At 48.1% G+C, this 12,298-nt stretch overlaps 1 protein-coding gene and 3 non-coding genes across 4 annotated transcripts in view; 1 reads left to right on the top strand and 3 right to left on the bottom strand.

The window, feature by feature from the left end:
- Positions 1–12,165, top strand: part of Lrrc75a (leucine rich repeat containing 75A) — a 47,278-nt gene extending 35,113 nt beyond the window's left edge. The window contains exons 3-4 of the mRNA XM_020173036.2: positions 5,461–5,576; positions 8,211–12,165. Coding sequence (XP_020028625.1) covers positions 5,461–5,576; positions 8,211–8,745 — 651 coding nt within the window. The 3' untranslated portion in view covers positions 8,746–12,165. The remainder of the gene's footprint in view (positions 1–5,460; positions 5,577–8,210) is intronic.
- On the bottom strand, positions 10,584–10,655 carry LOC141414533 (small nucleolar RNA SNORD65). The gene has a single exon (XR_012439548.1). It is a non-coding gene; the product is annotated as a small nucleolar RNA SNORD65 (small nucleolar RNA).
- On the bottom strand, positions 11,289–11,359 carry LOC141414422 (small nucleolar RNA SNORD49). The gene has a single exon (XR_012439452.1). It is a non-coding gene; the product is annotated as a small nucleolar RNA SNORD49 (small nucleolar RNA).
- On the bottom strand, positions 11,765–11,835 carry LOC141414423 (small nucleolar RNA SNORD49). Its single transcript, XR_012439453.1, has one exon. It is a non-coding gene; the product is annotated as a small nucleolar RNA SNORD49 (small nucleolar RNA).
- Positions 12,166–12,298: the final 133 nt, after the last annotated feature.

The raw sequence follows: 12,298 nt of genomic DNA, 5'->3' as shown, positions 1-12,298 counted from the left end.
GAGTGGTTCAAATAGTAGAGCACCTGCCTAACAAGTGTGAGGCCCTGAGTTCAAACCCCAGTACTGAAAAAAAAAAAACATGGAAGGAGGGCAGAGCAGAGCTCAGAATGGGATGGTGGTTAGATGCACCACTCAGAGCCAGTTCACGTTGGAGTCCATCATACAGGGTGCAGATTTAATGTCTTTATGCCTCCATTCCCTCGTGTGTAAAGTGGGGGTGTTAGTGCTGTAATAAGTTCATACATGCAGGGCACACAGGAGATGCCCAGTGTGTCATAGATACTCAACAAATGTTAGCTGTAGGGCTGGGAGATGGGGCTTAGTGATAGAGTCCTTGCCTAGCATGTGTGAGGCCCCAGGTTCCATCCCTAGAACCACACACACACACACACACACACACACACAAATCACTATGGTTTATTTAGTTTGGACAAGCAGAAGCTCACTTTTCTTCCCAATGCAACTCAGTTAGGTGTCTGCACCTACTGTCCCTGTGCAGCCTGTGGCAGAAGCTCCCTCAGCTTCTCCCTGGTACTGCAGAGCCCGGCCAATGCAGAGCCTTGCCCTGTGCACGGCTTCCCCCTTGTGGCAGAGGCTATACACTGACGCCCCTCCTTATCTCTGTTCTCTTCCTTCAAGGCTCAGCTGGCTAGGCCTAGGGGCTTCAGGGAGAGGCTCTAGCCCAGGAGTTTGGATACTTGGGAAAGTAACTGGAAGAGGAGCCAGAGCCGAGGAGCTTAGTTCTCAGCTTTGGGTCAACTGCTTCAGGAAACTGGCAATATTCAGCCTTGGGGCATCCTGGAAGTGATGCTGGCATGCTACATTATCCCACCCACTGGTCCTTCTTGTCTTTAAAGCATCTGATCAGTGCTTTTCCCCCATGGCTACACAAGGGAATCACCTAGGCTGCTGCTCACCATCAATGGGCTTTTTTTTTTTTTTTCAGTACTGGGGTTTGAACTCAGGGCCTTCACCTTGAACCACTCTACCAGCTTTATTTTTGTGAAGGATTTTTCAAGATAGGGTCTTATGAACTATTTGCCCAGGCTGGCTTTGAACCATGATCCTCCTGATCTCTGCCTCCTGAATAGCTAGGATTATAAGCGTGAGCCACCAGCGCCCAGCTTCATCACTGGGCTTTTTAAAGCTCTCCTGGAATTCCAAGGTGGAGAACCATGACTCTGGACGTGCTGTCTCTGTGGTCTTATCCCATTCTTCTGCCTCCAAAGTCAGCCTTCACCCCAACCCCCAACATTCCCCCATACCTCAAGCCTGTGCTGGCAAAGGCCTCCTCATGGGGAGGATCCGTGGCCTCATGGGTGTGTGGTTAATACCCTCCTCCCTGGTACCCATGGCTCCCCTCACTCCTGCTTCTCTGTGCTGTCTCCATCTCCCATGTGTGCAGTGCTCTCCCCACCTCTTGCTCTGCTCATTCCCTGGTCAGGGGTTCAGTCAGATGCTGAGGAATATGCTTAGCCCCATAAACCCAATCTCATGCCCACATGGAAGTCCCTAAGGCCCCTCAGCTTAAACATGGCACTACTTGAGCTGGGCATTATCCACTTCTCTTCTGGAACCCTTGTCTTCTGCTCAAGTCCCAAGCCTGAAGCCTGGAACCTTCATCCACTCCCTGCCTACACCTTCTCTGTTCTATGTGGTGCTTTGTATAGTGTTCGGCATATAGTAAGCTCTTGGAATACTTGCTAAATGAATACAGTCAGCGCTATTTGTGAGGCAGTCAAGTGTGTGGCCTCTGCCACCTTCAGCCCCTTCCGTGGGCCTGGCTCTCAATCACCCTCTCTCCCTCCAGTCCAGCCCCCACCATCTCTCAGTCAGAGAGAAAGTCCCAAGATCCAAACCTCATCCTGCCATTCCCCTCTGCTGACTCCCTTGCAGCCCCCGTGATCTAGCCCCTGCCCATGTCACTGCATCATTCCCTGCCACCCACCCTGTGTGACGAGGCTAAGCAAGAATCCAAGTCTAGGAATCCAAGGTCAACTCCAGGGGTTGTCACTGTGGCTGCCTGCTATGCCAGGTAATTCCAGTTTATCAAATAACCTGAAGCAATAGGAGTCCAAGGCTGGTAGAGGACTGGAGTCCACAGGGCAAGCTCCTTTGCCTCTGGGACCTGCTCAATTGCTTTACTTTTTCATGCATCCCCCATCCTCCTGCCTCCTCTTTCTTAACCCCTTTCTCTTGCCTTTCCATCAGCCTCCACTCCCTGGGCCTTGGTTTTTTCCTCTGTATAATGAAGAGGATCAAACTTTTCTGCTATGGAGTATTGTAAGGATTCCATAGCATTTTAGCTTGGTGTCTGGTGTGCAGTAATCCAGGTGAAGTATGAGAGAGGTGGCCTGAAGTAATCAGGCCAGATTCATCTGCCCCTACATTTGTAACACACACACACACACACACACACACACACACACACACACACACACACACCCCATTTCATCCTTACTCAGGGATGCCTCATGTTTCCTTTTTTTCCATCCAAAATCACTAAAATTGCTCTTGAAAACTGGGATGCCTTATGTTTCTTTTCTCCATGCAAAAATCACTGAAATTGCTCTTGAAAACTGAGGTTGGCCAACAAGGAACTGTAATACAAGCCTGTAATCCCAACAGGAGGATCAGGAATTTGAGGTCAGCCTGGACTCCCCAGTGAAACACTGCCTCAAAAAAAAAAAAAAAAACTGGGCATGATGGCTCACCTGTAATCCCAGCTACTTGGGAGGCAGAGGTCTAGAGAATTTCAGTTCAAGGCCAACCGGGGTGTGGGAGGAAAGTTAGTGAGACCCCGTCTCAACCAATAGCTGGGTATGGTGGTGTGCACCTGTCAGCTACACAGGAAGCATAAATAGAAAGGTTGTGGTCCAGGCCATCCCTGGTGAAAACTCAAGACCCTATCTCAAAAATAACTAAGGCAGAAAGAGCTGGGGCATGGCTTAATTGATAGAGTACCTGCCTAGCAAGCATGGGGCCCTGAGTTCATCCTCAGCACAACCAAAGAAATAAACAGCATAGTGTTTGCATATAACCTATATACACCCTCCTATATACTCTAAATCATCTCTAAATTGCTTAGAATACCTAGACAAGGTAAATGCTATAGAAGTAGTTGTTAAACTATATTGTTTAGGGAGTAATGACAAGAGATGCAATTTTTTCCAAATATTTTTTATTAAGTCCATAAGTGTGGAACCCACAGTTAGATGACTGACTGTATTCATTTAGCAAACATTCCTAGAGAACTTACTATGGGCTGGACTCTATACAAAGCACCTCATTTAATTCTCCCCAAACCACTGTAAGGTTAGTTCTTTATCTCTTCACTGATGAGGATGAGAGGCACAGAGAGGTCAAGCAATTTGCCCAAGACCGCAAAGGAAGGTACAAAACCAAGACTTGAATCCACACGATTTGGCCCCAAGTCCATGTTCTTAACTACTTAGTATGCTGCTTCTCGATTGGAAAAGTGATAATGGTATCCATAATTTAAAATCTGGCCCTATGAAAAGTTAGTGAGACCCTCATCTCGACCAACAAGCCAGGATGGTGGCATACATGTCATCCCAATTACATAGCAGGCATAGGTAGGAGGATCGTGGTCCAAGGCTGGCCTCCAGCAGAAACACAAGAACCTAACCAAAAATTAACTAAAGCAGGAAAGGGCTGGAGTCATGTCTCAAGTGGCTGGGCACCTAGCAAGCATGAGGCTATGAGTTCAAAACCCTAGTACTGTCAAAAAAAAAAAAAAAAAAAAAAGCTGGCCCTGCATCGGATAATGCATTGAACCTCACTACCTCCTCATTGTTGTCCACACATGGGTTTGCACCCAAGTCCCAGAACTTGCTGGCTCTTGCCTTCAACAATGAGCACACTTATGCCACTCACTCCCCCAGCTGGGACTCATGCCCCTCCACTCTGCTCAGATCTGTTATGAGGGACTATGTCGAACTGACTTCCCTTGACATGGGGTTGGAGCCTATAGTACCTTTCCACTGCAGTTAAAATCCCAGTGTATTACAGTCTGCTTGGGTTGCTGTAACAAACTGCTACACAAAGTGGTGGGGATGGAACCCAGGGCCTTGCAAATGTTAGCAAGCGTTCTACCACTGAGCTACATCCCCAACCCATCAGAGATTTGTTTTCTTACTGTTCTGGAGGCCAGAAGTCCAAGATTGACAGGCTTGTTTTCCTCTGAGGCCTCTTGTCATTACTCCCTAAACAATATAGCATTTCTATAGCATTTCCCATGTACTAGATATTCTAAGTAGTCTAGAGATGATTTAAAGTGCACAGGAGGATGTACATAGGTTATATGCAAATACATATGTATCATTTTATAGAGGGACATGTATATCTGTGGACTTTGCTATCTGCAGGGGGTTCTGGAACTCACCTGTTGGATTAAGGCCTACTCACATGACCTCATTTTTACCTTAATTACATCTTCAAGGAGCCTACCTCCAAATGCAATCACATTCTAAGGTATTGGGGAACACGTATAAATTTTGGAGAGACACAGTTCAGCTGATAACACCCAAACGCTAATGGACCAGACTGATAATAAGGATGAATCAACTGGGCTTTATTTTCCAGATCTTGAGAGAGACATAGGTAAAAAATATTTCACTTTACTATGTGACATATAAGAACAAGGACATTGCCGGGCAAGCAGGAAAGGGCTGGACTCACAGCTCAGGTGGTTGGGTGCCTAGTGAGCATGAGGCTGTGAATTCAAAACCCTGGTACTGTCAAAAAAATAATAAATAAATAAATAAGGGCCAGCTTACATCCATAATCCTAGCTACTCAGTAGAATCATGGTTCGAAGCCAGACCCTGGCAAATAGTTCGTAAGACCTTATCTTGAAAATACCCAACACAAAAAAGGGCTGGTGGAATGGCTCAAGTGGTAGAACGCCTGCCTAGCAAGTGTGAGGCCCTGAGTTCAAACCCCAGTATCACCTTAAAAAAAAAAGGACATTTGTTCATGGCCATAGTCCAGCTTCTTGGAACCTAGTAAGTGCTCAATAAATATTTGAACGAATGAAAAGAATGACCCTGGCAGGGGCCATGGTGAATCCTGCCCAAAGTGTCTGCTTCAGCCAGCTATTGTCAGACAGCCTGTTATAAATCTCAGTTTTTCAGTGATAGTAACAAGTTCACAAAAACTCAAACCATTGTGCAAGAGATGAAGATGTAGCTCAGGAGTAAAGTACCTGCTTAGCATGCAGGAGGCTCTGGGTTCAATCCCCAGCACCACAAATAAACCTTGTTTGCAACCACAGCTCCCTTGAAGGGTGCCCACCTGGGCCAGCAGAAAAGGGCTTCCCTGCTCATCCTTGAGGTGCTGTGCTCTTCCTAAAGGGCCCCCTGGCTGGGGGGGATGGGCTGTGTACCTCCAGCTCCTTGGGTGAGGACTCAGGGACCTGTGACCGTGGTTGCCTCCACAGGAAGGCGACGCATTGGGTGCCATGGAGAAGCTGTGCCGGCAGCTGACCTACCACCTCAGCCCCCACTCCCAGTGGAGGCGGCACCGAGGGCTGGTGAAGAGGAAGCCGCAGGCCTGGTGAGTCACAGTCCATGATGTGCCTGCCTCAGTTGAAGGGAAGGGCTGGAGCCAGAGGGGTTGTCTGGGAAGCCTGCTTGAAGGGGGTGAGACAGGAATTGCAGGGCTGGAAAAGCAGGCAGGACATTCCAAATATATGAGGAGCTGGATGGGGGTCCCTGGTGTGTGGGGTGGGAGCTAGGGAGTATGGGCCCCAGATAGGTAGGGCTGGTGAGGAAGGGACATGAAGAGTTTCTAACTCCTAGTATGCTAAAAGTAGGGGTTCCCAGAACCTCCCCACCAACCCAGTTCTGTGGGATTTCCTCCCAGGAGACCCAGACCCTAGCCATGTCCCTGGCCCATGCAGCAGTGAGGACACTCCAGAGTCTTGTGACCCCTGAAGACTGACTGAGGAAACAATTAGTGGGATATGAGACAGAACAACCAAGAACAGGCAGTACCTTAGGAAAGGAATGGAGGTTAAGCTGGAGGACAGGCTTCCAGAAGGAGGAACCAGCCCTGCCTTTTTTGTAAATGACCTGGGGGCATTGTGGCTTGCCTTCTGAAAGACTCTGTCAAGGCTTTGGTCCTAACAAACTCATCCTTGGAACCTGAAGGCTGAGGAGGGAAGGACTGGCCCCTCCCTCAAGGAGAAGAGCCAGTTCTGGTGCCTCCTTCTCTTCTGGACACCCCCACCTCCAAAACTGGGAGAGGAGGTCAATCCTAGGGAGGCCAAAGAGAGTGAGGGGTCCAACAATACAGAGAACAAGGATCATAGATTGGAACAAAGCAGGACAGGGGCCTGGATTGCCAAGATTTGTGAGCTTGTTCTTCAGGGTTTAAAGCTAGAAATCTGAGCTCTGATGGGATAAAGGGACCTGTCTGCGAGCATACACACACCAAGCTGTCCACTCTTCATTTGGGAGCCATGTAAATAAAGCTGTCAATGAAGCCACCTCTCAGGTGGTTTCTCATCACACTTGAATGAAATCTAAACAGAGAACTGTGTGATTGGCCCCTACTCCCCCCACACACCTCTGGCCGCACCTCTCTCACTCTCCCTCAACCCAGCCACATTGGCCTTCCTGTTGATGCAGGCACACAAACCAACCCTTCCAATCTCAGGGCCTTTCCACCCTCACTTCTTTGCTGGAAGTCTTACCAAGCTCTTCTGATGGCCTATGCTTTTCTTTCACATCAGCTCAAATGTCAGCTTCTGCCTGGCATGGTGTGGCACCACTGTAATCCCTGCCTCAGGAGGCTGAGGCAATAGGATTGTGAATTCAAGGCCAGCCTGGGCTACTTTATGAGTTCCAGGTTAGCCTGGGCTACACAGCAAGATCCTATCTCAAAAAAGCCAAAATACAAAACAAACCAAAAACATTACCTCCTCAGAGAGGCCTTCCCAAAGTAGCCATGCCCCCAAAAGGTACTGTCATTGTCATTTGTTGTTTACCTCCCCCATAACAGAATGAAAACCAGGATCTTCATCACCCCTGTGACACCAATGTCTAGGAATGTGCCTGGCACATAATAGCCTAATAAACATTTGTTAAGGAAGACGTTACTGGTGCCACTTGACTCACAGCTGTTAAGCGGTGAGGCCGACTCCACACTTTTTCCCTGGTGCAGTGGGTCAGCTTTCTTAATGACACTGATAATAGAAGCCAACACTTGTCATACTGAACAAAGGCCCGGCAATGTTCGAAGCAGTTACACTAATGCCTTGAAAATTTTCCCTTCAAACTCCCTCCTAGCTTCAGGAGACGCCAAGGTTAGGGGCTTACCTGATTTTGCCAGGCAGTCTGTGACCCTTGAGCTGCTGGCATTAATACATGTTCTTGCAGCAGGCTATCAGCTCCCTCAACCCCACTCCTTCCCAGAGTTGGGGCACAGGGCTTGCCTGGGGGCACTTGGAAAGATCCCACCAACTCTGTGGTGAAGGGCACACCCACCATCAAGCTGAGCAAGCAGCTGCCATCAGAGTCCCTTTGCCCTCCCCCTGCCTGCTGTCTTTCAGGGCTCTCCCTGAGGACCCCTCCTCCATCTGGTGTGGAAGATGAATTCAAAAGAGATCTCAGAGGTCCTTTGTCCCCCTCTTAGGGCAACTCAGCTGCCACCCAAGGGTGGTAGAAGCAAGCTTGGCCCAAGTGACTACTAATGACAGCAGCAAGTATTTATTCATCATTCACTACAGAAGTCACTGTCCTGATTGCTTTGCATTGATTATCCCACATAACCCTATGGTATTGTTAGCTCCATTTTTTTTGGTAAATAACTGAAGCACAGAGAGGCTAAGTAACTAGCTAGAGGTCACCGAGTAGGAAGCAAAGTTGTTAAAAGGAAAAATGCAGGCATCATGCAGAAACATGTGGGCCTTTCCCTTAAGATCCTACAGACATAGCATGGCAGGCTCAGACCTCAGGCTCTAACCACTCAGCCCCACTGGACCAAGATGTGAAATGCCAGGCCATGGCAGGGCAGGGCTGGTTTCTCCTAGCCCCTACACTTGCAGTTTGATCTGCAAGTTTTGTGAAAATGATCCTTGGAGTCTGAGAGCTGAGCAGAGGCTGGCTCCTTTCTAGTGGCCACTCTACCTCTCAGGAAAGGCCTAACCCACTTGCATGAACCTTGCTTGCTCCTTCTTTCCTTCAGCCTCAAGGCTGTCCTGACCGGGAACCCTCCAGACAACACAGTGGACCTATCAGGCATTCCACTGACTTCCCGTGACCTGGAACGGGTGACCAACTACCTGCAGCGCTGCGGGGAGCAGGTGGACAGTGTGGAGCTGGGCTTCACGGGCCTCACAGACGACATGGTCCTGCAGCTGCTGCCAGCACTCGGCACCCTGCCTCGCCTCACCACACTAGCCCTCAATGGAAACCGGCTGACCCGGGCTGTGCTGCGTGACTTCACTGACACCCTGAAGGATCCCAGCAAGTTCCCCAATGTCACATGGATCGACCTGGGCAACAACGTGGACATCTTCTCATTACCCCAGCCCTTCCTGCTCAGCCTGCGTAAGCGCTCTCCAAAACAGGGCCACCTGCCAACCATCCTGGAATTGGGTGAGGGCCCAGCCAGTGGGGAAGAAGCCCGGGAAGAGACAGTAGGACAGGAGGACCCTGGAGGGAGCCCTGTAGCACTTGCCGAAGACCTTAAGGATAAGGAGGCTGTAATTCAGACGTGACACGGAAGTGGGGAGCCTCACCAGGAAGTCCTTGTGGGGGTAGGAGGGCTGAAGCAGGCTTGGGGCTCCTCCTACTGGGAGACTCAGGCTGTTACCAAAAATCCACCTGGGCAGTCCCACCCCAGAAAGGCAGCCTACAGCACCAGTGAATGGTCCTCTCCATTCCTCCCCTGCTTCCTCACAAATCTCAGTATCTTCTTGGTGGTTAAGAAGGCATCCCTGGCTTAAGCTCCAGGGACACTCCCCCTCCACCCCCGCCCAGCTCTCTCCTTGATCTCCCATGAGACTGTGCTGCTTAACATATAGCATAGAGATCCTGAAAGCTAGAGACAATAGATTCTCCCCATCTACAGTTGTATCCCTACACCTAACCCAGGATTCCCATATCTGAGGGAACATACCCCACCTCCACTCCCCCTCTAAAGAGAAGCTGAGATCTTCCTGAGGAAGGAGGCCTGTTGCCAGGGACTCTACAGGAGCCTATGCTAAGTGTGAAAACCTCTGACTTCATGTCAGCCTCCATTTAAGGCTCACCGGTTAACTCCAGGAGCCTGCCCCTAAAACAGCCATCACTACCCTTCAGTATTTAAATTATCCTGTAGTGCCATATGGCTGTGTCAAAGGCAGATCAGAATTGCCAAACCTCCACGTGGGTTTGCACCCTTACTAAACAGACCATGAGCCTTGTTCCCTGTCAGCACTACACTGGGCCTACCCAGAATTCCCTTATATATTTTAAAAGCACATTCCTAAAAACCTACCAAGGGTACCATAAAATTGAGCCCAAACCTCAAAGATGGCTGCAAAGTCACACCTGCCCCTTACCAAGAAGACCCTTCATTAAAAGGCTCTACCAGATTTTTCCAAATCCCCTCTAGACAACGAGGAAGCCCTATACCAAAGTGTGAGGAGAATGGGAGCCAGTCATTCTGGAACCAGATCAATAGTGAGTAAACTAAAACCCTGTGGGCAAAGTATGAGGGAGCACAACCTGACAGGCTAGGCAACACTTAATCAAGAACTGACCTGTAGCCTCCAGTCAGGTAGAGAATATTCTACAGTAGACAGCAAGATGGAGACTGACTATGGATGCATGGGGGCCTTACATGGTACAGTTAGATGTGGAGCCAAATCCTTCAAAAGGACAGGCAGCAAGGATTGGAATGAAGTTGGATGCCTTAAATGCTTTGGAGTTTATGCCCTCAAAGTCTACAGTTGTTAAAGAGAAAACACCTTAGACCCAAGAGAAGTTTACAAGCTTGAGTACTAAAACTGGATGGCTAATACCTGACACTACTCAAATTTTTCTTCAAATACATATTTTTAAGAATCAATACCAAAGACCATCCTTTATTACACTGCTAGTTAATGTTAAGTGCATGGAGACATTTTCAGGAGAAATTAAGTTTCTGGCTTAATGAACTCACTTTCCCAAATAAAAAATGCAAACAAATTTGTAAACAAAAGTTTATTAAGTTGTAGAAACTTAGACTGTAGGGCAGGTTAAAAAGTGATACCAAATGTGCCTGTCCTAGAAAAAAGTGCCAGAGACTTTAAAATGGCCTTCTTAAAGGGCCATTCTGGCCCACTCTAGGGCTGGCAGAGTGGCTTAAGTGGTAGCATACAAAAGCCCCCAGTACCGCCAATCAAAAAGGCCTGATACATAATGAGCACATTTCTGCACCAAATGCTGATGCCATGTTTCCAGAATCCACGTTGATGACAGCTACTGATCCTCAGGACTGGCTATCCTCTGGGAATATATAGCCTGCAAAGAAACTAAATTTCAGTCTCGCTTTCTGCTCCAAAAAAAAAGGCATTCATAATATTAAAGACATCTTCAGAAAACCATAGTATCACCACTTCCAATCTGCCGGTAATTCCAGCTATTTTAGGTGTTTTCATCATTTGATATCCTTTTCTTCAAATTATATTTAATTAGATGTTTAGTCACTCTACATTTAGTGAAGGAGCCATTGTAAAAATCAAGACTTACCTCCTCCTGGGCTGAGCTGCTAAGTCAAAAGCTGCACTCCCACACTCAGAGGAATGGAGAAGGCTGACACCTAAAAACAGCAGAACAGGCTGTAATCTTACCAACGAAAGCCTGGCTGAGCAAGAGCCACTCAGAAGGTGCACTTTTATAAATGACTGTAGTCTACCAAGTCCTAGTTAGCTCGTCTAGTCACATTTTAAGCTTCACACAGGCAATTTGCCCAATATTAAACTAAAGGATGTATGCATCTCTATTCCAACACCCCATGAAGCATAATCATGTATTTTTGGGCAATGGGAGTATTAGTGAAAACCAGGGAAACACTGACACATTTACAAAACACTAGATAACCAAAAGAAACTGATATCTAACCCAACAGCTAGACTCTCTTAACCACTAACTTTCCCAGACCAAAGCTTACCTCCTGGAAAGTTTCCTGGCTCCAATAGCTGGCTGATGATCCTCCACTAATCTGCAATACAGCAATTTTGTCAGTGAAATAGACTTAGTACTGGACACCAGCAACTGATGAATTCTTGTTGACTGCAGTCAGCCAGGAGTAGTTATCGTCAGTTATCGCTTCTGACGGCACTTCCTACTAGTGATTTCATCAGAGCAGTCAAGCACCTCATATCTCCAGCACTAAAGAACCAGACATCGTCTGAAAGCAAACTAAAACCCACTGGGAACATTTAACATGTTTCTGCATTAAGCATTAACTTAAATGCAGTTCTAGGTTAGGACAGCCATCTCCAGTTTCCATTTCGAGATCCTACACTATGCAATTACATGTCCCATAACATCCAATGTATAAAGGTTGCAGCTAAAACATCAAGTTCAGTACATTTCAAATAAGATCACAACTAGTTCCCATAGTAAAAGAGTGGGTCTTACCTCAGTGGAATGCTGCTGTCTTCAACATTCTGCATTGAGTCCACCATCTGAAACATGTTCAAAGGACAGAAACTTCATGCAAATCCTGGCAGTTCGTGCATAAACTGACTTTATACTTTGAGCGACTGCACTCAGTTAAGTATAAACGTCGTCAGTTCTCGCTTCTGACGGCACTTCCTATTGCTAGTATCATCAGGACAGTCAAGCAAGCTCCATTACACCCCTTTCACGTGTACCGCTCCTGGGGCACCCCAAGCTGCAGGCAGGCAAACCCCAACCTACCCGGTTTCCCAGGTTTGCGCAGTCCTCAAGGAGGGCCGGGAAACAGGGTTCCGGCCTTCGCAGACGCCACAGTCATGCGTCGACGACTCTGCTGGAAAACAATCCATGAGCCTCGGCCCACGGAAGCCCAATTCTGCCCAGAAGGGCTCTCCGACTCTGGAACACAGGACCACAGCCTCCCTTCACATAACCCTCTGGGAAACATCTTCCCAGCAGTCAGGATCCAGCTCATTACTTGCCCCAGCCACCAGCTACCACATCCACAAAAACAGCCTACCACCACGACAACTACAACGAAAAGGTCGCCCCAGTCCTGCACCCCAACCCTTAAGGAGTCGGCATGTCCCACTCCTCATATGAGGGAGGGTGAAACTAGCAAAG

Source organism: Castor canadensis, chromosome 11 (genome assembly GCF_047511655.1).
Source record: "Castor canadensis chromosome 11, mCasCan1.hap1v2, whole genome shotgun sequence".
NCBI classification, from domain to species: domain Eukaryota; kingdom Metazoa; phylum Chordata; class Mammalia; order Rodentia; family Castoridae; genus Castor; species Castor canadensis.
Note: the sequence above shows the minus strand (reverse complement) of the source record. Positions and strands in the feature narration are given on the sequence as shown.